This window comes from Chiloscyllium punctatum, chromosome 1 (assembly GCF_047496795.1).
Source record: "Chiloscyllium punctatum isolate Juve2018m chromosome 1, sChiPun1.3, whole genome shotgun sequence".
NCBI classification, from domain to species: Eukaryota; Metazoa; Chordata; class Chondrichthyes; order Orectolobiformes; family Hemiscylliidae; genus Chiloscyllium; species Chiloscyllium punctatum.
Window position 1 is genome coordinate 141821553 of NC_092739.1, and position 26774 is coordinate 141848326.

The 26774-nt window shown below is 42.0% G+C and overlaps 1 protein-coding gene across 10 annotated transcripts in view; it reads left to right on the forward strand.

The window, feature by feature from the left end:
- Window positions 1–20225, forward strand: part of ctbp1 (C-terminal binding protein 1) — a 340616-nt gene extending 320391 nt beyond the window's left edge. For all 10 annotated transcript variants that reach the window (XM_072575900.1, XM_072575853.1, XM_072575892.1 and 7 more), the window contains 2 exons: window positions 5429–5546; window positions 19163–20225. In XM_072575900.1, coding sequence (XP_072432001.1) covers window positions 5429–5546; window positions 19163–19346 — 302 coding nt within the window. In that variant the 3' untranslated portion in view covers window positions 19347–20225. The remainder of the gene's footprint in view (window positions 1–5428; window positions 5547–19162) is intronic.
- The last annotated feature ends 6549 nt before the right edge of the window (window positions 20226–26774 follow it).

Below are 26774 nucleotides of genomic sequence, written 5' to 3' on the forward strand. Positions count from 1 at the left end.
AGCCCAGTACTCTTTATTCCTGTTTCTCCTTCCAAAGTGAATCACTTCACACTTTTTCACATTATACTCCATTTGCCACCCCTCAGCCCAGCACTGCAGCTTATCTGTCTCTCTGTGACTTGCAACATCATCCAGCACTATCCACAACTCCACCTACCTTTTAGTGTCATCAGCAGATTTACTAACCCATCCTTCTACACCTTCATCCAGGTCATGTATAAAAATGAACAACAGCAGTGGCCCCAAAACAGATCCTTGCAGTACACCACTAGTAACTGAACTCCAGGATGAACATCTCCCATCAACAACCACCCTCTGTCTTCTCTCAATTAGCTACTTTCTGATTCAAACCGCTAAATCACCCTCAATCCCATGCCTCTGTATTTTGTGCTATAGTCTACCATGGCAACCTTATCGAATGGAGTGGATTTACCTTCATCTACCTGTTAGATCACCTTCTCAAAGAACTCTATAAGGTTTGTGAGGCACGACTTACCCTTCACAAAACCATGTTGACTATCCCTAATCACCTTATTCCTTTCTAGATGATTATAAATCCTATCTCTTATAACCTTTTCCACCACTTTGCCCACAACCGAAGTCAGGCTCACTGGTCTGTAATTACCAGGGTTATGTCTACTCCCCTTCTTGAACAAGGGGGACAACACTTGCTATCCTCCAGTCCTCTGGCACTATTCCTGTAGACAATGACGACATAAAAGCTCTACAATCTCCTCCTTGGCTTCTCAGAGAATCTTCGGATAAATCCCATTGTACCCAGGGAACTTGTCTATTTTCACACTTCCCAGAATTGCTAACACCGCCTCCTTGTGAACCTCAATCCCATCTAGACTAATAGCCTGCATCTCCGTATTCTCCTCAACAATTTTGTCTTTTTCCAGTGTGAATACTGATGGAAAATATTCATTTAGCACTTCCTCTATCTCCTTGGACTCAATGCACAACTTTGCACTACTGTCCTTGATTGGCCCTAATCTTTCTCTCGTCATTCTTTTGTTCCTGATATACTATAAAAAGCTTTAGGGTTTTTCTTGATCCAGTCTGCCACCGTGTTCTCATGTCCCCTCCTGGCTCTTCTTAGCTCTCTCTTTAGGTCTTTCCTGGCTAACTTGTAATTCTCAAGCACCCTAACTGAGCTTTCATGTCTCATCTTAACATAAGCCACCTCCTTCCTCTTGACAAGAGAATATATTAACGATATGATCAAATGACGGAGCAACTCGATGGCCCAATGGCATAATTCTGCTCCTGTATCTTTGGTTACTTTCTCTGCATCGTGCCCCCTAATTTTTGCAATTTAAATCTGATCCTTTTGCTTTGGCTGAAACAGACCACCCAGAAATTGAATCTATGATCTATCGGTCCTTGTGTTTCCAATTTTGAGAGTTTCACTTTAGTTTTCTAGTAATCTTCACCATCCCAACAAAGCTCAAAGTCATCTACAAACATAATTAGTCATGCCTTTTCTCCATCTCACTAGCTCCATTAGAATCTTTGGAATTCTTCACTGCGGAGGCTGTCTGGGCTGGATCGTTAAGTTTATTCAAGGCTAAGATAGACAGCGTTTTAATCAGTAGAGTCATAGAGATGTACAGCATGGAAACAGACCCTTCGGTCCAACTCATCCATGCCGACCAGATATCCCAATCCAATCTAGTCCCACCTGCCAGCACCCGGCCCATATCCCTCCAAACCCTTCCTATTCATATACCCATCCAAATGCCTCTTAAATGTTGCAATTGTACCAGCCTCCAACATATCCTCTGGCAGCTCATTCCATACCCGTACCACCCTCTGCGTGAAAAAGTTGCCCCTTAGGTCTCCTCTCCCCCCCCCCCCCCCCCCCCCCCCCCCCCCCCCCGACCCCAGGGAAAAGACCTTGTCTATTTATCCTACCCATGCCCATCATGATTTTGTAAACCTCTATAAGGTCACCCCTCAGCCTCCAATGCTCCAGGGAATAGCCCTAGCCTATTCAACCTCTCCTTATACCTCAAATCCTCCAACCCTGGCAACATCCTTGTAATTCTTTTCTGAACTCTTTCAAGTTTCACAACATCTTTCCAATAGGAAGGAAACCAGAATTGCGCGCAGTATTCCAACAGTGGCCTAACCAATGTCCTGTACAGCTGCAGCATGACCTCCCAACTCCTGTGCTCAATACTCTGACCAATAAAGGAAAGCATACCCAAATGCCTTCTTCACTATCCTATCTACCTGCGACTCCACTTTCAAGGAGCTATGAACCTGCACTCCAAGGTCTCAAGGATGTTACCATTTGCTTTCCCAAAATGTAGCCCCTTACATTTATCTAAATTAAACTCCATCTGCCACTTCTCAGCCCATTGGCCCATCTGATCAAGATCCTGTTGTAAGGGAATTGAGGGTTATTGGTGAAAGACCGTAAAGTGGAGTTAAAGATGATCAGATCAGACTTGATCTCTTTGAAGGGTCAAGCAGACTCCATGGGCTAATGGCTTACTTCTGCTCCAATGTCTCTGGTCTTTGGTCTTATTAGAACATGCGTGAAAGTCAGATAGAATAAGGAAGTCTGTGCTGATCCTTCATATCAGCCAATTTTGACTTTATGACTCTTGAATGTTATTTCTTATTCTTGCTTGTACATGTCTAATAACAATCATAGGAAATTCTAGTAAATCTCCAGACTTTTGTGTACTAAATTTTCTCTAGATTTGTTGAGTACAGATTTGTGGTGCATTGGCTTTCCTAATATTTCATCACTCAGGATAAAAATGTGATCAGTGATCATCATCTGGGCATGTATCTGAATGGATCCTTACGGATTTCCACTATGTTTTTAGTTTCTGATTTCTTTTTAACACTCTCCCATATCGTGATGGTATGTAGTAGGAATTTAATTTATTAGGAGTCTTTGCAATCTTAAATGTCTTCCTTTTGTTAGAATATTGGTACCACATGCTTTGTCTTCACACCCTTGGCTTTTTTAAAAAATCTCTCATCATAACACAAGACGAGAAGCTCATTTTCAGGATCTGGATCCCATAAATACTTAGCAAGACCTAGTATCTCATCCAACCCCACAGCTTTACTGGATTTCATTCCTTTTTACTATTGTTCTGATCTTTTCCAGATTTAGGTTAGTTATCATTCCTGAATTTAAAGCTACTCTTCTGCCTTTGTTCTCTGACTTGCTTTATTCATAAGCCAGTTGAAATGTTGTCTTCATCTCTCTTTTGAGGTGAACATACATATCGTATAGGCTGTGTTGAAAATCTTATTTCTGCTTTCAATCTCTGCATACACAACCTTGCATCCCGTTGTGTTTTTTTTTGTCACACTTTTGTGCCAGTTGTTTTTTTTTCCATTTTCAATTAGATTTACTTGGATTTGGAATGGCTCAGTAAAGACACAGTGGGCCAAATGGCTTCCTTCTCTGCCATAAAAATTTGATTCTGAGTTTACACTGACTTTTAGCCTCAGGTACAGTATAATTGAATCCTCCTGTAAATTAATTTTGGAATTCCCAGCTCCTTACTGTGCTCTACAAAAGATGTTTTCTTACGAAACTAACTCTGCTTCTTAAATTGCAGAAGTGTAGTTACTTAGACATAGAATAATACTAAATAAAACTTGAAATTAAGGTAATGTTTTATAACTTACTGAGGGCTATGCTATATATGTCTGATGTCATTATACCCCAGCTACTGACGGTCATGCTTGAATTTCACATTGGATTTTGATTCCCTGTATAAAAATCGAAGGGTTATTGTATACCCAGTGTTTTGGATAGTGATGAATTGGAACTGAGCCCTCCGTTCCCTTCTCTAACTGTGTGTAATCAGTATTTGTGTGTAGTCATTTTTAAAAAATCTCAAACCAGCAGCAAACTTTTGTAGGTTTAAATAAAGCGGATTCTTCATGCACGCATCGACTCTTAAACACTGAGTCCATCACTCAGCAATCCTACATGTGCTCAAAACAAGTACAGTTAGAGGGGATTTCCAAAACCGAATAGTACATTTGTACAACTTGTAAACAAAATAACAAGACATATGAAAGAGCAGTTTGTGGACCTGTTGAAGAAAGCATTTTCACTTTGGGTCAGTCTGGGTGGTTTCATATAAAGAGTCCTGTGTTAGAATAATTGCTGAAAAAACTAAGCAGGCCTGGCAGCATCTGTGGAGGGAAAGTAGAGTTAATGTTTTGGGTCTAAATCCAATTTCTATGCAGGTGATTTTGGAATAAGAACCAGGCTAGGAGATTTTTAAGATACAGCACTTAAAGGTGTGTGTCTAATGCCTTTTTCTGCTGCTGATGTCCTGCATCTGGGGTTCTACATAGACTAACCAATTTCTATTTGGCTCTTCAAAGAAAAGAATTTGTGATCTGAATCCATATTTTGTCATGTCAACTGCTATTACCCACTTAAAATATTTGAAGTCTGGAACCATGGCTTTTTCTACCTGCTTGTGATTTACTGCAGTTTTCAGCATTGGTTTCTGCAGTTCTGTTTTGCTAAGAATCAAGCTTGGAAATTGTGTGTCTGGGAATCTAATTTTGAGCTTTAGATAAATTGCAGTTTCATTTTGCTTTGACCATTCATGGAGCTGGACCCCACCAATAGTTTTTAATCAAAACCTTTTACAAAAACAAAGAAGTAGCGGGAGTTGACCACTGAGCCCCTTGAGCATACTGTGCCAGTTTAATAAGATCATGGCTGATCTGCACTTTACAGAAGCATGAAGAAGAAATTGCAAAAGTCACTTGTGTTTGAGTCCATTTTCAAATAAAAAGCACCTTTAGAAAATCGTAAATTGAATGCAGTCCATATTTAAAGCTATGAATAAGTCACCTCTTCACTTGGTAGGGAGGAGCAGTGCTCTGAATGAATAGCAGTATTTTTATATTCTCAATTGCAAAGTCAAAAGTATACATATATTCATAATTCTGTCTTGTTGTCATCTTATCCTGGCTTCCCTCCAATACTTTGTCAATAATTTTATTCATGTCTCTTCTGTAGCTCTTTTTCACACACCTATTGGAAAACCTAGCCTTGCTCAGATGAAACTTGTCCAGTCCATGCAGGCTGCTCCATCCAAAACTGAATCTAATGCCCCAGGAATCTTAACTCCTGTGTTTCAATTATGGTGCTCCTCTTATTGGTAGAACAAATAATGCATGACACCAGGAGTACTTGTAGTCATCATCCCCTAGGTTTATATCAAAGTGCAAAGAGAACAAAAGAAACCTACACATTTGAAAGTTGTGTGAACCATCTTATGAAAGCAGATACCAAATGTGAGGGGGTTGCTTACTTTTACTAATTGGCGAATTCTTGTACTTGGTTTCTTTTATTTGAAATGTTTATTTGGTTGTGCAATGACATGAATCAGTTCCTTAAACACGCCTTCTGCATTTCCTTTAGGTCGCATCCCAGACAGCCTGAAAAATTGTATTAATAAAGATTATCTGACTGCAGCTACTCACTGGGCTGGAATGGACCCTACAGTAGTTCACCCAGAGCTAAATGGTGCTGCCTATAGGTAAGTACCATAGGGAAGGCAAGGTCTTAGTTGATGAAGGTGACGTTTACCTGTAACTGTTAGTGCAGGGGCTGTAATGCTGGGTTCAAATCCAGCCATGGCAAGCTGTGAAATTGAATTCAGTGACTGATTTGGTGCACAGGCCAGCGTTTATAAAGTTGCCAGAAGTACATAAACCCAGACTGCTTGAGGTTACACCCATTACAAAGTAAACAACAACAAGGGGAAGATCTGGGAACAGGGACTCTATAGATCAGGGATTTTTCATTCCCTGCCTCTGATGTGGCCTCCTTTTAAGTAAGATGAGGCCAAGTGGGTTTCACATTGAAGACACTTTACACAAGAGCTTTTGGATAAAACAATGCCTGCAATATTAAATCAAGACTTGTTACTTTTTTTATTTATTGAGAAACTTACATTAAAGACCAAGACTAGTTATAAAAATAGCACTGAGACTAAAAGGATCATAAAATCAATAATACCTCATATGTATAGACCTTAACATCAAAATTGACCATAATGTATTACTAATGCTGTTCTTTAACTGTAACTCCCATATGCAGCAGTTCATTAAACTGTTTTTAGCTGAATTATATTTTTATTGTTTGGTGAATTAACTTTGAGTGACAATCATAGTTTGTTCTCAGTTTACCTAAAAAGGTGAACCACTGCAGTCTGTATGGGGAATTGTTTTCCCCCCAATAATATTAGGAAGGGAATTTATGATTCAGGAACATTTGTCAGATTGAAATCATCATGAAGGGAAACCAGATGTTGATTGTTGCTTTTGGTGTTGAGATTGCAGGGATTGCCATAGTAATGTTAATGAATTACTGCTGAAGTAGCTTTTGTGAGCTGCTGCTATTTTGTCCCATACTGCAACAGTGTACAGGTACACAACCCTTTATCCGAAATCCGAAGGTTTTCTTGTTAAGCTTTTTTTCTCGCACTCAAGGTTGTTTGGCGTGCAAATGGTTAACACAACTCCACACCCACTCGATGCATGTTACTCAGATGTGACGTGGAGGGCCGTGAGCCATCACTGGCAGGCCTCAATTCTGAGGAGAAAGTGAGGACTGCAGATGCTGGAGATCAGATGAGTGTGTGATGCTGGAAAAGCGCAGCAGGTCAGGCAGCATCTAAGGAGCAAGAGAATCAATGTTTTGGGCATAAGCCCTTCATCAGGAATGACCTTGATGAAGGGCTTATGCCCAAAACGTCGATTTTCCTGCTCCTCTGATGCTGTCTGTCTCAGGGCCTGGAGTACTCACAGCGAGTCTGCTGTTACGGTAAAGTTTTTAAAAATGTCACCGTTAAACTGTCACTTATTTTAAAATTTGGCAAATACCAAATTCTGAAAATCAGCTGGTCGTGAGCATTTTGGATAAAGGATTGTCTACCTGTACCAAGGTTTAGACATTGGTAGGGGCACCAATCAGGGGAATTGCTGGTCTTGAGCTTCTTGCATGGTAGATATTCACTTATGCTTTGTAGGTGGTAGTGAATCTTTGAGAGGTAAGCAGTGAGTTCCATAGAATCCTGACTATGTCGAAGCAGGCCATTCAGCCCGACAAGTCTGCACCAAACCTTCGAAGAACAACCCTCCCAGACCCATCCCCCTACCTTACTTCTGTAAGCCTGCATATCCCATGGCTAATACAACTAACTTACACATCCTGAAACACTACGGGCAATTTAACATGACTAATCCACCTAATCTGCACATCTTTGAATTGTGGTAGGGAACCAGAGCACCTAGCAGAAACTCAAATAGATGCTGAGAGAACATGCAAACTACGCACAGACAGCTGTCCGTGGGTGGAATCAAACCTGGGTTCCTGGTGCTATGAAGCAGCAGTGCTCTAAACACTGAGCCACCATGGCACCCCTAGCTATTTATCCTAGAACAGCCAACCTCCATCCTGTTGATGCAGCATCAGTGTTGGTATGGCTTATTGAGGCTCTTGGCAGAGTCAGTCCCCAAGATGCCACTATCAAGATTGTGCACATCCATGAGATGTTGTAATGGACAGCACCTTCACAGCAGGCTGAGTAGAGTTGGGATTGTGAAGGCTTGGAGAGTGGTTGCTGAAGCCAGGAGAATGGTTTTATTCCAGGGTGATTTCTTAGCATGGGCAAGGGGCAGCTGACAGATTGATTAAGAAGGTAGCCCATCCCAATCCCACCTGTTGTAGTAAACTTCCAGAGGCTTATTGTTCAGGGCAGATTTGCCTTTTGGGAGGAGTGTTGATCTCTACCTGACCTATTGCTGGTGAAGTGGCAGCAGGTAGATGGTGCTCTAGCCCCCTGCTCTCCGTCACCATTTTTCATGAGTACAAACACAGAAACATACTCTCTCTATTTCATCATTCATTCACTCACTCTTGTGTGCATGCACACACTGTGTGTAATTATCAGCAAACGTATAATAGAGTTAATACGATTGATTAATGTAGCAGCTGAAATAGTTGGCACAAGCACTGAGAATGCTGGAGAAATTCAACCGATCTAGCAGCATCTGTGGATGGACAACCAGAGTTAACATTTTAGAGTTCAGTATGACTCTTCAGATTACTCCAGTATTCTGTGTTTACTTCAGATTTCCAGTTTCTGTGATATTTTGACTTAATGGCAGAATCCTAACTGGTCATAGGTAAATAGACAGTGATGTTAGTTATGTAATTAATGGCTCCATTCCTCACTTTACTATTGATTGTAAGGAGCTGATCTTGTGATAGAAAATGTGACCATTTCTTTATAAGTAGGCCACTCTGGAGAATTCTACATGTTTATCAAAGCAGCATTAGAACACTTGTCAAAGGGAATGGCTAGCTCTGGCATTTAGGTTTTCAGCACTATAACCAGACTGTTGTCAGGGCTGATAGCCTTCCCTGTCTCTAGTTTATCCAGCCATTTGTTAATGTCACATGCAATAAATCAAATTTGCTGAATATCCATATTAGAATCATAGGAGTACAGATTTGGCTCCTCAAGCCTGCATTGCCCTTCACTACCGTGACTGATATAGTGACCTTGGGATAAGGTCCACGATTCATTTTGGACTGAAGATGTTTGTAAGCTGTCTGTCCCTCAAATACTGAGTCTTCACCATTTTAGTAAAATGGAGAAAAGTGTGTAACTAGAAGGAACTCTTCTTGTTACTTTGTTGACCACAAGAATTGAGAACTGGATGCAATAAGGCCACATAAGTGGATACAATACACCAGTGGAGATTAAATGCTGTAACTGGTTATCTTGTTCTTGTTTTTGTACTGGGGGTGAGTGTGTGATGGTCTAATGGTGTTATCACTGGGCTGTTAATTTAGAAACCAGCAAATGTTCTGAAACCCGGGTTTGAAAGCCAATGGCAGATGGTGGAATTTGAATTCAAATTTTTTTAAAAAGTCAGATAAACCAATCTGGTTCAGTAATTTATTTCGGGGAAGGAAATTTGCCATCCTCGCCTTGTTTGGCCTACGTGTAACTCCAGACATGCAGCAATGTGGTTAACTCTCACTGCGCTCTGAAATGGCCTAGTAAGCCATTCAGTTGCTGCAGTCTCAAAGAAATGAAACCGGATGGATCACTTGGCAATGGCCTAGGTATCGATAAACATAACATCAGAAACAGCCCTGTCGACTCTGCAAAGTTCTCCTTCCTAACATCCGGCCCTAGTGAAAATTAGGAGAGCTGTCAGACAGAATGGCAGGCTGTTGCTTGACCATTGTCTGTAAAGTATGATTCCAGGAGTATGACCATGTCCTAGACGCAACCATCACCAGTCCTGGCTATGTCCTGTCCCACCAGCAGGACAGACCCAGTAGAGGTGGCGGTACTGGTATTGGTATACGTTTGGGAGGCAATTGCCCTCATTGATTCCAGACCCCATGAAGTCTCATGGCTTCAGGCTGGTTACCATTGACTATCTTCCCTGATGAATTGGTATTCCTCCACATGCTTGGAACAGTGCTTGGAGGAAGCATTGAGAATGTCCAGGGCACAAAATGTATTTTGGGTGGTAGGTTTGAATATCCACCATCAAGAGTGACCTAGCAGCAACACGACCGATCGAACTGGTGGGGTCTTAAAGGACATAGTTGCTAGACCGGGTCTACAGTAGGTGGTGAGCGAAAACATACTTGATCTTATCCTTACCAACGTGCAGGCTGTAGATGTATCTGTCTATGACAGTATTGGTAAGTGTGACCACATTACATCCTTAAGGAGACAAAGTCCCACCTTCACATTGAGAATGCCCTCCATCATGTTGTAAAGCACTATCACTGCTAAATGGTTCAGACTACAAACCGATCTAGCAACTTAAGACTAGGCATCCTTGAGATGCTGTGGGCCATAACCAGCAACAGAGATGTACTCCAGCACAATGTACGACCTCCTGGCTTAGCATATTCCCCACTCAGCCATTACTATCCAGCCAAAGGTTCGACCATTGTTGAATGAAGAGTGCAGGAGGGCATGCCAGGGCCAGGAGCAGCACCAGGCATACCAAAGATTATGTGCTACCCTAGTGAAGCTGCCAAACAGCATAACAAGCAAATGATAGACAGAGCTCAGTCCATCCCACAACCAATGCAACGCATGTAACCTCTGCGATCCTGCCACATCCAGTTGTGAATGTTGGTGGACAATTGAACAACTACCAGAGAAAGACTTCACAAATATCCCCATTCTTGATAAGGAAGAGCTCAGCATGTCATTGCAAAAGATAGGGTTGAAGCATTTACAGCAATCTTCAACTAGAAGTACTGAGTAGCTGATCCATTTCTGCCTCCTCAGTGGTCCGCAGATACCAGTCTACAGCCAATTTGATTCATTCCATGTGATATCAAAAAAACAGTTGGGAGACACCTGAGTATTACAAAAGATACGGGCTTGACAACATTCCCGAAACAATACTGAAGATTTGTGCTCCACAACTTGCCACTACCCTAACCACTGTGTTCTAGCACAGTTACAATACTGCCAATGTGGATAATTGCCTAGCTTTGTGCTGACATGAAAGGTAGGACAAATCCAACCCAGCCAGTTACCGCCCCATCTGTCTTCTCTTGATCACCAGTAAAGAGCTGGAAGGTGTCACCAACAGTGCTATCAAGTAGCACCTGCAAAGCAATAAAATCCTGAGTGATGCCCACTTTAGGTTCTGCCAGGGCCATTATTACAGCCTTGGTTCAAACATGGACAAAAGTGCTGAATTTCAGAGGTGAGGTGAGAGAGAGACACGTCAACGTAAAGGTTGCATTCAACTGAGTATGGCATCACAGAGCCCTAGCAAAACTGGAATTAATGGATATCAGAGGACAAACTCTTTGCTGGTTGCAGTTATACCTGGCACATAGGAAGATGGTTGTGGTTGTTGGAGGTCAGTCATCTCCGCTGTAGGGCATCTCTTCAGCTGTTCCTCAGGGAACTGTCCTAGGTCCTACCATCTTTGGCTGCTTCATCAATGACCTTCCCCATCTCATAAGATCAGAAGTGGGAATGTTCGCTAATGATTGCTCAATGTTCAGCAACATTCACAAATCCTCAGATACTGAAGCATTTCATGTTCAAATGCAATAAAATATGGATATCATCTAAGCTTGGGCTGATAAGTGCCACGCAAATGTTCAGCTCTGGCATCAGGTCCACGCCACCCCCCCCCCCCAAACAACCCACCATCCCGTCCTGACACCTTCCCCTGCCACCGCAGGAATTGCAAAACCTGTGCCCACACCACCTCCCTCACCTCCATCCAAGGCCCCAAAAGAGCCTTCCACATCCATCAAAGTTTTACCTGCACTTCTACCAATATCATTTATTGTATCCATTGGTCCCGATGCGGTCTCCTCTACACTGGGGAGTCTGGACGCCTCCTAGCAGAGAGCTTTAGGGAACATCTCTGGGACACCCGCACCAATCAACCACACCGCCCTGTGGCCCAACATTTCAACTCTCCCTCCCACTCTGCCGAGGGCATGGAGGTCCTGGGCCACCTCCGCCGCCGCTCCCTCACCACCAGACGCCTGGAGGAATAACGCCTCATCTTCCGACTCGGAACACTTCAACCCCAGAGTATCAATGTGGACTTCACCAGTTTCCTCATTTCCCCTTCCCCCACCTCACCCCAGTTCCAAACTTCCAGTACTGTCCCCATGACTTGTCTTACCTGCCTATCTTCCATTCCACCTATCCACTCCACCCACCTTCATCCCCACCTCCACTCACCTATTGTACTCTATGCTACTTTCTCCCAACCCCACCCTCCTCGCATTAATCTCTCCACCCTGCAGGTACTCTGCCTCTATTCCTGATGAAGGGCTTTTGCCCGAAACGTCAATTTTCCTGCTCCTCGGGTGCTGCCTGAACTGCTGTGCTTTTCCAGTACCACTCTAATCCAGAATCTGGTTTCCAGCTTCTGCAGTCATTGTTTTTACCTAGTCATCACCAATAAGAGACATTCTAACCACTGCCCCATGATGTCCAATGATTTCACCATCACTGAATTCTCCATTCATCAATATCCTGGGGCTACCATTGACCAGAAACTCAACTGGACTCGCTGCATAAACACAGTGGCTACGAGAGCAGGTCAGAGGATAGGAATACTGTGACAAGTTACTCATCACCTGACTCTCCAAAGCCTGTTCACCATCTACAAAGCACAAGCCAGGGGTGTGATGGAATACTCCCCACTTGCCTGGATGGGTGCCGCTCCAACAACCCTCAAGATTGGTACCATTCCAAAAAAAAACAGACTGCTTGATTGAACTACATCCACAAACATCCACTCTCTTTATCTATCAATGCTCACTAGCAGCAGTGTAAATGATGTACAAGATGCACTGCAGAAATTTATCCAAGATCCCTCAGGCAGTGCCTTCCAAACCCAAAACCATTTCCATCTAGAAGGACAAGGACAAGGCAAGAGATACATGGGAACACCACAACCTTCAAGTTACCCTCGAGCCACTCACCATCTTGACTTGGAAATATATTGCTGTTCCTTTACTGTTGCTGAGTTAGAATCCTGGAATTCCCTCCCTAACTGCACTGTGGGTGAACCCGCAGCAGATGACTGTTGTGGTTCAAGAAGACAGATCAACCTCACCTTCTCATGGGCACCTAGGGATGGGTAATAAATGCTCAATAAACCATCATGCCGACATCCACGAATGAATTTTAAAAAAAAAAACTGAGTCATAGAGATGTACAGCATGGAAACAGACCCTTCGGTCCAACTTGTCCATGCCGACCAGATATCCCAACCTAATCTAGTCCCATCTGCCAGTTTCTGGCCCATACCCTCCCAACCCTTTCTATTCATGTACCCATCCAAATGCCTCTTAAATGTTGCAATTGTACCAGCCTCCACCACTCCTCTGGCAGGCAGCTCATTCCATAAACGTACCACCCTCTGTGTGAAAAGGTTGCCCCTTAGGTCCCTTTTATATCTTTCTCCTCTCACCCTAAACCTATGCCCTCTAGTTCTGGACTCCCTGACCCCAGGGAAAAGACTTTGTCTATTTACCCTATCCATGCCCCTCATAATTTTGTAAACCTCTATAAGGTCACCCCTCAGCCCCCGACGCTCCAGGGAAAACAGCCCAGCCTGTTCAGCCTCTCCCTGTAGCTCAAATCCTCCAATCCTGGCAACATCCTTGTAAATCTCTTCTGAATCCTTTCAAGTTTCACAACAGCATCCTGTTAGGAAGGAGACCAGAATTGCACGCAATATTCCAACAGTGGCCTAACCTGTTTATAAATCTTTGGATCTCTATTACATGATCAGGCTAGAAGGAGTTGTGCTGAATTAAAATTAGTTTAAAATGACAAACCAATTCTCCAGTTCTACGTTATGGTCATTGAAATACAGATACATTTCTTTAAGTAATTCATAGAGGACCTCAGATCACCTCAGGATCACCTGAGGAATAGTGCTATGTCGATACTTTCATCCTGCATCTTTCCAGGATGAATTGAATTGAGTTTCTAAGTTACCTTGATCGCGTGGCCTGGTTGTGGTCACCACTTCGAGAGTTGGGTAGATCATAAGCATTTTCCAAGCTTAGTACAAATGTTCACACTTTTTCCAGAATTTTGAGCTCTCTGATATTATTGTCACGCAATTCGGAATGAGGGCAGAAGATGAATCTCAGTGCATAGTTGAGTAATGTTTCAATCTGGGCAGATGGTGTGAAATCCGAAAGAATAGATGACAAGTGTATGACAGAGGCTAGACGTAAAAAGCATTGTGTATCTGACCACAAACTTCAGCCATTTCATGTATCAAATTTCTGCAACAGAAATGCTGGTCTGTGTTCCAAAACAAAATACTGTATATGCTGGAAATCTGCAAGCATTCAGCTGGTGCAGCATCATCTGGTAAATCCGAAATAAAGTTCATGTTTCAAGCTGATGTCCTTTCATCAGAATTGGGAAAGGTTGGGGATGTGAGAGGGTTTTTTTTTCTAAGTTCAGAGACCTAGACCATGGTGGTCAGATCATTAAGGGAAGCTTGGTGATAGGGTGAATGATGGAAGGGATTAAATTCCAATATGGTGCAAGGCAAAAGGCTGAAAGGAAATAAATGATGAATTGGAGTGAATATGAATGCAACAACCTTTACCTCGGAAAAATGTAAATATGAGGAGTTGACATCAAGGAGACCTAGTAGAACTGGAGTCCATGAGAATCTGAGGGCAAATTCTCTACTGGCTGGAGTCCTAAGTAGCGTAAAACAAGATGGCTGTGGTACTTGCAGGCTGATGACCTTAGTCCCAGGGTATCTCTGCAAGAGTTTCACAGTAATGTCATCATCCCTACCATCCGAAACTGCTTCATCAGTTGCCTTATTTCTGTCATGGTGTCAGAAGTGGAATGATGATTGACTCATAGAACATAGAACATAGAAAAATACAGCGCAGTACAGGCCCTTCGGCCCTCGATGTAGCGCCGACCGAAGCCTACCTAACCTACACTAGCCCAATAACCTCCATATGCCTATCCAATGCCCGCTTAAATGACCATAAAGAGGGAGAGTCCACCACTGCTACTGGCAGGGCATTCCATGAACTCACAACCCGCTGAGTAAAAAATCTACCCCTAACATCTGTCCTATACCTACCACCCCTTAATTTAAAGCTGTGTCCCCTAGTAACAGCTGACTTCATTAGCGGAAAAAGTTTCTCACTGTCAACCCTATCTAAACCCCTAATCATCTTGTACATCTCTATTAAATCTCCCCTAAACCTTCTTTTCTCCAATGAGAACAGCCCCAAGTGCCTCAGCCTTTCCTCATACGATCTTCCTACCATACCAGGCAACATCCTGGTAGACCCCCTCTGCACTCGTTCCAATGCCTCCACATCCTTCCTATAATATGGCGACCAAAACTGTACACAGTACTCCAGATGAGGCCGCACCAGAGTCTTCTACAACTGCAACATGACCTCAGGAATCCGGAACTCAATTCCTCTACCAATAAAGCCCAGTACGCCATATGCCTTCTTCACAGCACTATTTACCTGGGTGGCAACTTTCAAAGATCTGTGTACATGGACACCAAGATCCCTCTGCTCATCCACACTACCAAGTAGTCTACCATTAGCCCAGTAATCCATCTTCTTGTTACTCCTACCAAAGTGAATGACTTCACACTTAGCTACATTGAATTCCATTTGCCACCTTACTGCCCAGCTCTGCCACTTATCTATATCCCGCTATAATCTGCCACATCCTTCTTCGCTGTCCGCAACTCCACTGACTTTCGTATCATCCGCAAACTTGCTCACCCAGCCTTCAAGCCCCTCCTGCAGGTCATTTATAAAAATGACAAACAGCAGTAGTCCCAAAACAGATCCCTGTGGAACACTGCTAGTAACTGCGCTCCAAGATGAACCTATACCATCAACTACTACTCTCTGTCTCCTTCCAGCCAGCCAATTCCTAATCCAAACCTCTAATGCACCCTCAATGCCATACCTCCGTAGTTTTTGCATTAGCCTGCCATGGGGTACCTTATCGAACGCCTTGCTAAAATCCATATACACCACATCTACTGCTTTACCCTCGTCCACTTCCTTGGTCACCTTCTCAAAGAATTCAATAAGCTTTGTGAGGCACGACCTGCCCTTCACAAAACCATGCTGACTATCCTTGATCACATTATTCCTAAGGTACTGAAGCAATCCATGTCAGTGTGGAGTCAGAACTGGACTAAATGCAGGATGAAGATTAACAAGTAACGTTTGTGCCATACGAGAGGCAGTTAATGGTCATCTCCAATGAGAGAATCTGACTGTTGACTTTCAATGACATTACCATCACTAAGATCCCAACTGTCAATATCCTGGGAGTTATAATTAACCAGAAACTGAACTGGACCAGACACCCACATTATTGTGGCTGTAGGACGTCATAGGCCAGGAATTCTGCAGTGAGTGACTCACCTAACAATCCCCAAAAGACTTGTCCACACACCTCCCAGGTACATGGAGACAGTAAGGACTACAGATGCTGGAAGCCAGAGTCAATAGATGTGAAGCTGGAAAAACACAGCAGATCAGACAGCATCCTGCTATACTTGAAAAGCTTCATATCTATTGATCTCCCAGATACTGTTAAGTGCAATTTAAAGCTCTCTACTTGCTTGAATGGGTGTAGTTCCAACAGCAAAAAACAGTCCACTTGATTGGCACTCCATTTCACTGTCTTCAACATTTAGATTAGATTAGATTACTTACAGTGTGGAAGCAGGCCCTTCCGTCCAACAAGTCCACACCGCCCCGCCGAAGCGCAACCCACCCATACCCCTACATTTACCCAACACTACGGGCAATTTAGCATGGCCAATTCACCTGACCTGCACATCTTTGGACTGTGGGAGGAAACTGGAGCACACCCACACAGACACGGGGAGAACGTGCAAACTCCACACAGTTAGTCGCCTGAGGCAGGAATTGAACCCAGGTCTCTGGCGCTGTGAGGCAGCAGTGCTAACCACTGTGCCACCGTGCCGCCCGCAACTGTTCAAATACAATTGCAGCAGTAGTTACTATCTACAAGATGTACAGCACCTTTCAAACCTGTGACCTATATTACCTAGAAGAACAAGGACAGCATATGTATTGGGGAGATAACATCTGTGAGTGACTTGGAGACAGATCATTATTCCTTCAACATCTGAACAAGGCAGAGATAGAGGTGTGTCAATGTTTGACCTGAAGGCAATAGTGCCATGAAAACTTACGATTCCTTTAAATTTCTGTGCAATCTCTAATGTTTTTTATAAATCGCATCAATTGTAAGGAGATCAAGGAAATTTATTTTGGATAATAAATACTATTCCAAATGATGTTGTGGCCCTTGACCTAGAAGCAGTACAAGGAAGGATATTAAGACCTGCCAGATGTAAAGGAGAATTGCAGCAGAGTGGTGAACTGATGAAGGATAGTTTACCAGGAACCATGTATGTTGTTCATCATTTATATCAACTATTTGGATGAGAACTTGGAGCATAGTTACTAAGTTTGCAGATGACACCAAAATCGGTAGCAGAATAGACAGTGAAGGACGTCATGTACGGAATGAGCTGCCAGAGGAAGTGGTAGAGATGGGTCCCATTACAACATTTAAAGGACATTGGGACAGATATATAATAGCAAATATTTTGAGGGATATAGGCCAATGCAGGCAAATTGGACTGGTTCAGTTTAGGAAACCTGGTCAGCAGAGACAAGTTGGGCTGAAGGGCCTATTTCTGTGCTGTATAACTCAAATGACTCTACATGCAGCATATTTAAACAGGACGCAAAAGCCAAAGTCAAGTTTAGGGCAGAGGTTATACATTGAAAATTTTATTTCTGTAAGTTTTGTTCGATCCAGCCAGACTATTTTAATGGTTCATCTTAGAGATAGGTTCTCCAGAGAGTCCTTTAACCAATGCCAGCAAGAGTTGTGAACACCGCTAAGTAAGTTTTTTGGGCATGTGCCTTTCAGGTGACAACTATCTCTGTGTGGCTCATGGAATGCAGCAGTTTGAATGTGGCTTGTGGGCTGGATAATTTGAGTGGGAAAGTCAACTAGAGAACGTTGGACTGAACATGGTGTCACATAGCGGCAGAAGGTGATGTGATTGCTCGTTTTTGTTTGGATTCTATTTAAGTGAATTTTTCTTTTAAATTTGAGGTATCATGAGGGATTCTATGAATTGCTTGTTAGTTATATGTTAGATAGTAAGACGGTAAGATAGGAAAGCAGAATTTGTCCCAGAGAATCAGCTCCACCATTCTGTCATGGCTGATATGTTTACCAAGATGACGGTGGAGTAGCAGGACTGCATGTAGGCTCTTGCCCAAGGCTCATCCACCCCCATCTATTTTCTATTTTTTTCTCCTTTTTACTTCAGCTCTTTTTTTTTGTTCGTTTTTTTCTTTTCTTTGGCAAGTTAGTCAGCAGCATTGGTGCGGCAGCTAGTGAGGGCATTGTGCAGAGAGGTAGCAGCCTTCAGGCAATCAGAGGTGGCAACGGTGGCAGACATGACTCCTCACAGTAACTGATGGCAGCAACAGCAAGTAGGTCTTCCTGCCGATCGGAGGTTGTGGCGGCAGCAATACACCCTTCAAGCTGGCGGTGCAGCAAGGCAACATCCGTGGCTGGAGTGGGATTCTTGATGCAGTGGCAGCCTGGCAGCAGAACCAGGGACTCCTAGTGCTGACGAGGTGGCGGCTACAGCAGCAGCAGTGGTGTACCTCAAGAGGTGACTCCTGGGGTCATAAGGCAGCAGTGGAACCAGGCACTCATGGTTGTGGTCACGGGAGGCCAGAGTGGGTATTCCTAGTTATCAGCGAAGTGGCAATGGCAGGAGACCAGAATTGCATGCAATGTTCCAACAGTGGCCTAACCAATGTCCTGTACCACCGCAACATGACCAATTATTTCTTCATTTGGGATTCAATCCGTAAATTTAGTTATTTTGGTTTATGTTTACCACCGGGATCTTGACAGTTAATGATCTCAAATTATTGAACTTATTGTTGGGATTGAAGAACTATAAAGTGTATTATCAGAAGATGAGGTGCTGTTACTGAGCATCATTTTCATAATTTAACACTCAAACATGAAGTAGAGTCACAGAGCTATACAGCGTGGAATTAGGCTCTTCAATCCAATGCATCCATGCCGACCAGATATCCTAAACTGATCTAGTCCCATTTCCCAGAACTTGGCCCATATTCCTCTTAAACCCTTCCTATTCATATACCCATCCAAATGCCTTTTAAATGTTGTAATTATACCAGCCTCCTCCACTTCCTCTGGCAGCTCATTCCATACACACACCACTCTACTGTGTAAAATAAGTAGCCTCTCCAGTCCTTTTTAAATCTATCCCTTCTCACCTAAAACCTGCTAGGTCCTCTAGTTTTGGACTCCCCCACTCTAGGTAAAACACCTTGGTTATTCTCCCTATTCATGCTCATCATGATTTTGACTAGGAGAGAAGACAAAGAAGTAACAAGAGGAAATTGTTACTGTTGGGGCACCAACTTGTGTACTTTGTGTAATTGTTGAAAACGACTGCAATTTAACCCACGGTTTATTTTTGCTTCCCATAGGTATCCACCAGGCGTTGTTGGGGTGGCTCCCAGTGGACTTCCACCAACAGTAGAAGGTATAGTTCCGAGTGCTGTGCCGTTGTCGCATAGCCTCTCTACAGTACCCCATCCACCACACGCCCCTTCCCCAGGGCAAACAGTCAAACCGGAGTCTGACAGAGATCACACAGGTGACCAATTGTAGCCAGATGGACCGCATTCCTAACCTAAGGTCTTCACCATCCCAGAAGCTCAGAGAAGACCTGTATTAGAATGATGGTGAACAATGGACTATGGAAATAACTGAGCTTAGAAACTGGTCCAACTTCAATTAAAGATGTGGGAGAGAAGAAGACATTTGGTAAATTTGTTCCTCCATTAATTTGTAGCTTGTCCCTATCCAGTGGACTGATTAACTGTTTCTGTGTCTTATGGGTTCCCTGTGAGCAAGAAAAGTTCTAGTAGTTTATTATATCATGAATGTACTATGTCTGTGTACAGTTTTAGAACTTAAGGGTTTGTTCGCTTAGCTGTGAAACAGAAACCAAGAAAGATTCAGTAAAACTGATTTTTTGAAAAGAAAACAATCTTTCTTTTATATACATTAAATCCACGCCCAAAAAGAGGCTGTTTTCAGACGTCTCAGGAAAACAAAGGTAAATTCCCACCTATTTTGTGTTTATATGCCATGCAGTGCATTGTTTTGTAACTGCTTTTTATTTTAGTATCAGCTAGTAAGATCAACACTCTCTTCTAGATTCACTGTTTTATTTTCAGCATGAATTCCCATTATTTTTTTCTGGGGGCTGAGGAGAATGTTGCAAAGAGATTTTGAAAACATCATTTCATCTGGAGCAGCACTATGCTTACTGTCATCAGTTTAAATGTATATCATTGGTGGTATGCGTACCAGCACTAGACTACTGGAAAAGTAGCAGCATTTTTTTGCCTACATCGATTCCTGTCAATGTGGTAGGCTAGCAATATTTTTGTTGAAATAATCATGTTTTGTGACTGTAACCATTTGTATGAATTATTTTAAAGAAATAAAACAAAAAGACAGGAAATTCTGTGTGGCATGTGTCTCATGCTGTTTTTGCTTTTTCCAAATTGTATTTAAAATAATTTGAATAAATATTCCTTGGTTTACTTAAGATTGAATAAAATCTATAGGATTTCTTTGCAACTATAACTTGCATTTATATAATGCCTTGATACTTTAAAAGTAAAAGGGTAGTGATGGTGGGAGATTTCAACTGGGGTAATCATGGTGTGAAAGGTTTAGAGAGTGTGGAGTTCTTAATGAGTTTTTTTTAAGCCAGTATGTAGAAGACCCAAAAACAGAGGGGATGGTCCTAGAATTAATTTTAGATAATGAAGCCAAGCAAGTGCTTGAAGTATCCATGGGGGGGCGCAGTTTGCAGACAGCAGTTGTAACTCCCCTAGATTAAAGATTGTTACGGAAAAGGACAGAGACGTGCCTGAAATCAAAGTTCCAAGCTGAAAGCTTTTGAAAAGATCAAATATGATTTGACCAGAGTGGACTTGGAGCATATACCTTTAGGAAGGCCTTAAGAAGGCATATGGTGTGTTGCCATTTATTGGTAGGGGGATTGTGGTTCGGAGCCACGAGGTCATGCTTCAGCTGTACAAGACACTGGGTCAGGCCACACCTGGAGTATTGCATACAGTTCTGGCCACTGCATTATAGGAAGGATATGGAAGCTTTGGAAAGGATTCAGAGGAGATTTACTAGGATGTGGCCTGGTATGGAGGGAAGGTCCTACAAGGGGAAAAGCTGAGGGAACTGAGGCTGTTTTTGTTTGAGAGAAGAAGGTTGAGAGATTACTTAATTGCCATGTATAAGATAATTGGAGCGTTAGATAGGGTGGACAATGAGAGCCTTTTTCCTCAGATGCTGAAGGCCAGCACAAGGGGACATAGCTTTAAATTGAGGGGTGATAAGTTTAAGACAGACATCAGGGGTAGATTCTTTACTCAGAGTAGTAGGGGCATGGAATTCAATGCCTGCAACAGTAGTAGACTTGCCAACATTAAGGGCACTTAAATGGGCATTGGGCATTCTTATGGATAATAATGAAAAGGCGTGGGTTAGATGGGCATCAGATTAATTTCTCAGGTTGTGCGACATTGAGGACTGAAGGGCGTGTACTGCGCTGTAACATTCTATGTTCTATGTAAATGTGTCAGGGCAGCGAGATGTATCCAAGAAGGAAGTAAGGAGAATGAGGCCGGCACATTCCAAAAAAGGTAAAGGGCGGGGCCAATGTGTCTAGCGAACCCTGGATGTGAAGGGATATGTCGGATTGGGTAAAGAGAAAAAGAGAGACTTATGGCAGATACCAAGGGCTCAAGACAGCAGAAGCCCGAGAGGAATACAAAATATGTAAGAGAAAACTTAAAAAGGAAATTGGGAGAACAAAAAGGGACATGATGGTAGGTAAACAAAATCCTACGTCATTTAACAAGTAAATTAAGGGCAAAGAGGTAACTAGGTAAAGAATAGGTCTCATTAAGGACCACAGTAATAATTTATGCATGGAGCCGGAGGATGTAGGTAGTGTTACTTTGTGTCTCTTAGACACAATGTGGCTACAGAAGTCAGGGAAAAGGACTGTAAAGGACAGCTTGTTCTGGTAAAACATGTGTTTGATCAATGCAAATTGGCTATAATGCATTTGACAAACACTTTAGATAACACAGACTTTCTCCTGAACGGGTAAAGTGATTTCCCATAGTGCGATTTTTGTCTAACATGAGATTGCAGAGGAACATGACTGTTGCGTTACACCAGAACACTCTGTAATTAAGGAAATTAGCATAGAGAGGAGGTTCTGAGTGGTCTGGCAGGCTTAAAAGGATATAAATCTCCAGGACCAATGTGGTACTGTTTATCAAGAAATAAACTAGGGAACTACAAGCTATGTCAGTCTCCCCTTAGTGGTAGAGAAATTATTGGAGGCAATTCTGATGGATAGAATTAATCTGCATTTGAAGAGGCAAGGATTAATCAAGAATAGTATGGTTTTAAGTGAAGGTCATGTCTGACCAACTTGATTGAATTTTTCAAAGAACTGACCCAGTGTGTAGATCAGGGCAATGCATTTAACATGATCAACTTAGACGTCAGCAAGATGTTTGATAGTCTCCCATGTGGGATCTTGATAGTGAAGGTACAAGCCCAAAAGTTGATAAATTGGAATCAGAATTGACTAAGTGGCAGCAATCAGAAGGTGATGGTTGAGGAGTTTTTATTTTGTATTGAAAGTTTGAGTTTAATGGAGTTCAGGATCAGGGTACTTGTTTTTGATGTGTCTAGGTAAATTATTTAGACTTCAATGTAGTGGGGTTGATCAAGTTTGTGAATAAATATGAAAATTGATTAGGTGGTAAGTAGTGAGAAGGGTATCCTTAGATTACAGAATGGGTTGATCAGTGGCAAATGGAATTCAATCCAGATAAATGTGAGGTGATGCACTTGAGTAGGACAAAAAAGATAAAAGAAAAACGTTATGAATGACAGTACCCCAGGGAGTACTGAGATCTGAGGGACCTTAGAATGCATGTAAATTGATCCCTTAAGGTGGTTGAGCAGGTAGCCTTTATTAGTCGAGCAGAGAGATCGTGCTGGAACTGGATAGACATTGGTTAGGTCACAGCTGAAGTATTGCATGCAGTTCTGGAATCCACATTTCAGCATTGATGTGATAACACTGGAAATGGTACAGAAGAGATTTATGAAGAAAGATTGGATAGATTGGGGTTGCTTCTTTTGGAGCAGAAGAGATTGAGGATGGAGATGATTGAGATATATGACAGAAAGAGACCTTTCCCTTGGTGGAGTGATCAATAACCAGGGTACATAGGTTTAAGGCAGGAGAAGGAGATTTAAAAGGAATGTGAATAAACCCATTTTTCTTCCAGAGGGTGAAGGGAATCTGCAATTTCATACTTGCAAGAGTGGTAGAACCAGATACCCTCATAGCATTTAGGGAGTATTTAGATGGGCATTTGCTATGCCAAACCATAAATGGTGGAAAATGGGATTAGAATAGTTAGGTGCTTGTTTTTACATGGCATAAACCTGATGGGGCAATGAGCCATTTTGTGTGCTGTAGACCTCCATGATTCTATGTAGAAATGTGCGAGAATGTACTTCAAGGAGAGGTCAGAAAAAAATACAGTTGGCAAATTGGGTACTTTTCTACGTCTTGAAATGAATTCCACTTCAAAACTATACATAAAGAATTTTTTTAGGCATTTGTTTGAAATCTATTCCGCTCTTCCAAGGATCCCACATTCTCTATTCCTCAAATATTGAAAAATATCCATTGTGTTGCATATATCCAAGGTGTATTAATGATCCTGTTGTTGAATGTCCAATCTGCAAACATTTGCGTTGTGGAAGGTCATTGACCTAAAGTATGAACTCTGTACCTCTATTTGTGGATGCTGCCCAATCTGCAGAGTCTTTCCATAATTTATGGTTTAATTACAAAATTTCACTCAGTTACAAAACTCTTGACAATGCTCTTGTAAGCTTTCCCATTTTAAATTTACAATGTCCCGATTTGGAAACTGTCCAGAATCATAGAGTTATTTAGCACTGAAGGAGGCCATGCAGCCTATTGTGTCTGTGACAGATCCTTCAAAGAGTTATTGAATTGATCCTGCTCATCTGCTTTTTTTTTATGAATCAATAAATGTTATTACTAAATTTTTTTGGATAATTCTTGTTGAATCTGTTTCTCTTCTCTGTTTTAAGCATGTATTCTAGATCATAAAACTGTATAATCTTTATTTTCCTTATATTGCCTTTTTGTTCTGCCAAAATTATCTACTTCATATCCCTTGGAGTTGAATTTCATCTGTCCATTTCACCAGTCTATGTACTCCTGTTCACTACATTGTCTATGTGAACTTGTCATAATGCATTATCTCCGTTCAGTCATTGGTGACTCTGTTTAGCTGCCATTCTTAGCCTTAGAATAACTCCTGTATTCATCGAAGGAGATTATTTACATCTATCAAATCTATCCTTGAACTCTGAAAGAATCTATAATTATTCACAATTCCTTGCATTTACCTCCACTCTGCAAATTAAAAAAAACTTTTGCAACTTATTTCTTTCTTCAGCTCTGACAAAATTTTGACAACATTCAAGAACTGTTCCTATCCCCTCTGGTTCATTTACCAATTAGGATCCTATATTGTAAGTACTGACCATTCTGCCAGTGAAAATAGTTTATCCCTAAACCTGTAGCAAAAACCTCTCATTCTAACTTTACTTCTCTGTCTTCTAATTGTCATAGGCTTTGGTTAACAATTAATAGTGTTGAAAGTTCAAAATAATAACCATATATAACATTTAAAATAGAAACTGAATTTCACCTGTGTACTGTGGTGTAATTACTCTTTTTAAATAGCTTCATCAGATGAACAACACAAATTTCATTTACATAATGCTTTTAACTAGGGCACGGGGAGGGGACGACTCAGAGTGTTTCACTGAGGTGGAGTCCAGTTAGAAAATTACATTAAGCCCCAAAGAAAGAATGTTTTTGGGATGGGAGACTTGAGCCTTGGACACATAAGTAAGTTTTAAGAGTGGAGTGTGGAAGAGAAAAGACAGAAAAATGGAGGAGTTAAAAGATGGAATTCCAGACCTTGGGACATAAATGGCTAAAGGCACAGCTGGTAATAGTGGTGAAAAGAAGGGTATCAGTAAAAGACGAGAATTGAAAAAAATCCAAAGGTTTTGAGGATTTCTGGGCTGGAGGAGATTAGAAAGACCATGGAGGCAATTTAATAAGAATTCTAAAATGGAATTGTTTGGGGATGGGAAGCCAATGTAGACTAGCAAGCACAAGTTCAAAAGTTACGACAACTTTTGAGCGGGTTGGAATATCAGCAGCAGTGGGTTGTATAGGTTCAAGTTTATTGGGAGCAGATTGACATTGAAAAGTCGATGCATCCGACGAACAGGAGAGTTGACCTTTCAGGCATAAACCCTTCATCAGGAATGTGAGAGGAAAGGGGGCTGAGAGATAAATAGGACATGGGCGAGGGGGGCAGGTAGCTTGAAAAGTGATAGGTAGATGCAGGTGGAGGGTGATAGTGATAGGTCAGAGCAGAGGGTGGAGGGGATAGGTGGGAAAGAAGGTGGACAGGTAGGACAGTTCAAGAGGGTGGTGCCGAGTTGGACGGGCGGGGCAGATGAGGAAACTGGTGAAATCAGCATTGATGTTATGTGGTTGGAAGATCCCAAGGCGGCAGATGAGGTATTCTGTGCTATTCTAGCACCACACTTTCCAACTCTGATTTTCAGCATCTGCAGTCTTCACTTTATCCTGGGAGTAGATTGACCTTGAGTTCAGTACTATAGAAGGTTAATGCGTTAAAATATTATCTATAAAGCATAGTTCTGCCCATATTAACCTCGTTTCATTTGGAGATCCAAATTTTAGAGTGATGCTTTTTATGTTGGTATTTATAATAGGTAAGTCCTGTGTCTGTATTTTATATTGTCTGCAAGCCTTGAATAACCAGAATAATCACTAACCCTTAGATGCCTTGAGAGCAAATCACCTGCTCTCTTACACCCCTGTCCTTCCTGCACTGATCGCATGATTTCTGGCCAGTCCATCATTTCTTTTACCAAATAATTCTCTGCCAGAGAATTTGATGTTAGCTGAACCAACAATCAAACATTCAGTGATTATACTGTATACATATGTGTACAGGATTAGCTCTTTAATTGATTTAAACTAAAGATAACATCAGCTCAGCTACCTTGACCAGGGTTTAAAATTAACTTTCAAACTATTCCAGGTGGTACAATGAAATGCACCAAAGTGTACTTTTGTAGAGCTTGAAATTGCATTATTTTGTATGTGTCAAAGGCAGAGTGAATGTGAGATTAAGTGTACATGGGACATTTTGAATTTGGATGATGATACACACAAGCAAAATTGACTCAGTCCCCTGCATGTGAATCCAAATTTTCATTGTGTGCTGACAATTCCCTATCATGGTATGGTACGTGAACATCACTAACCATTTGTTGCCCTTGAGCTGATTGGTTTCTCAAGCAAATTAAGAGGACAGTTAAGAGTCAACCACAATGCTGTAGGTCTGCAGTCACATAGAGACCAGGCAAAGATGGCAAGTTTCCTTCCTGATAGACATTATTGAACTAGGTTGGTTTTTATAGCCCGCATTTTTACTTCCTAATTTTCTTGAATTCAAGTTTCCCTATCTGCCATGGCAGGACTTATCATATCCCTGGTAAGTTAGAGCCTGGTATTCTGGATTACTGGTCCAGCAACATTACTATTAACCACTGCCTTCTTTCTGTGTAAAGTAAAAATGTTCCCTCACATCTATTTGGATCTTGTCATGACCCTTTGTTTTTAGATATTGTTGCTTTGACATATTTGAAAAAGATGTTTTTGCGTTTGCATTCATGCGCTAATATTCTGCACCATTTTGACTCCCTGTCACACTGCACAATAATGCCACTAAAACCTCTACAAGCTGGAGTTCAAATATGAGTTTCAACCATAAGTTACAAATATGAACCAGATGCAAAGCAAACATCTATCAGGCAGGG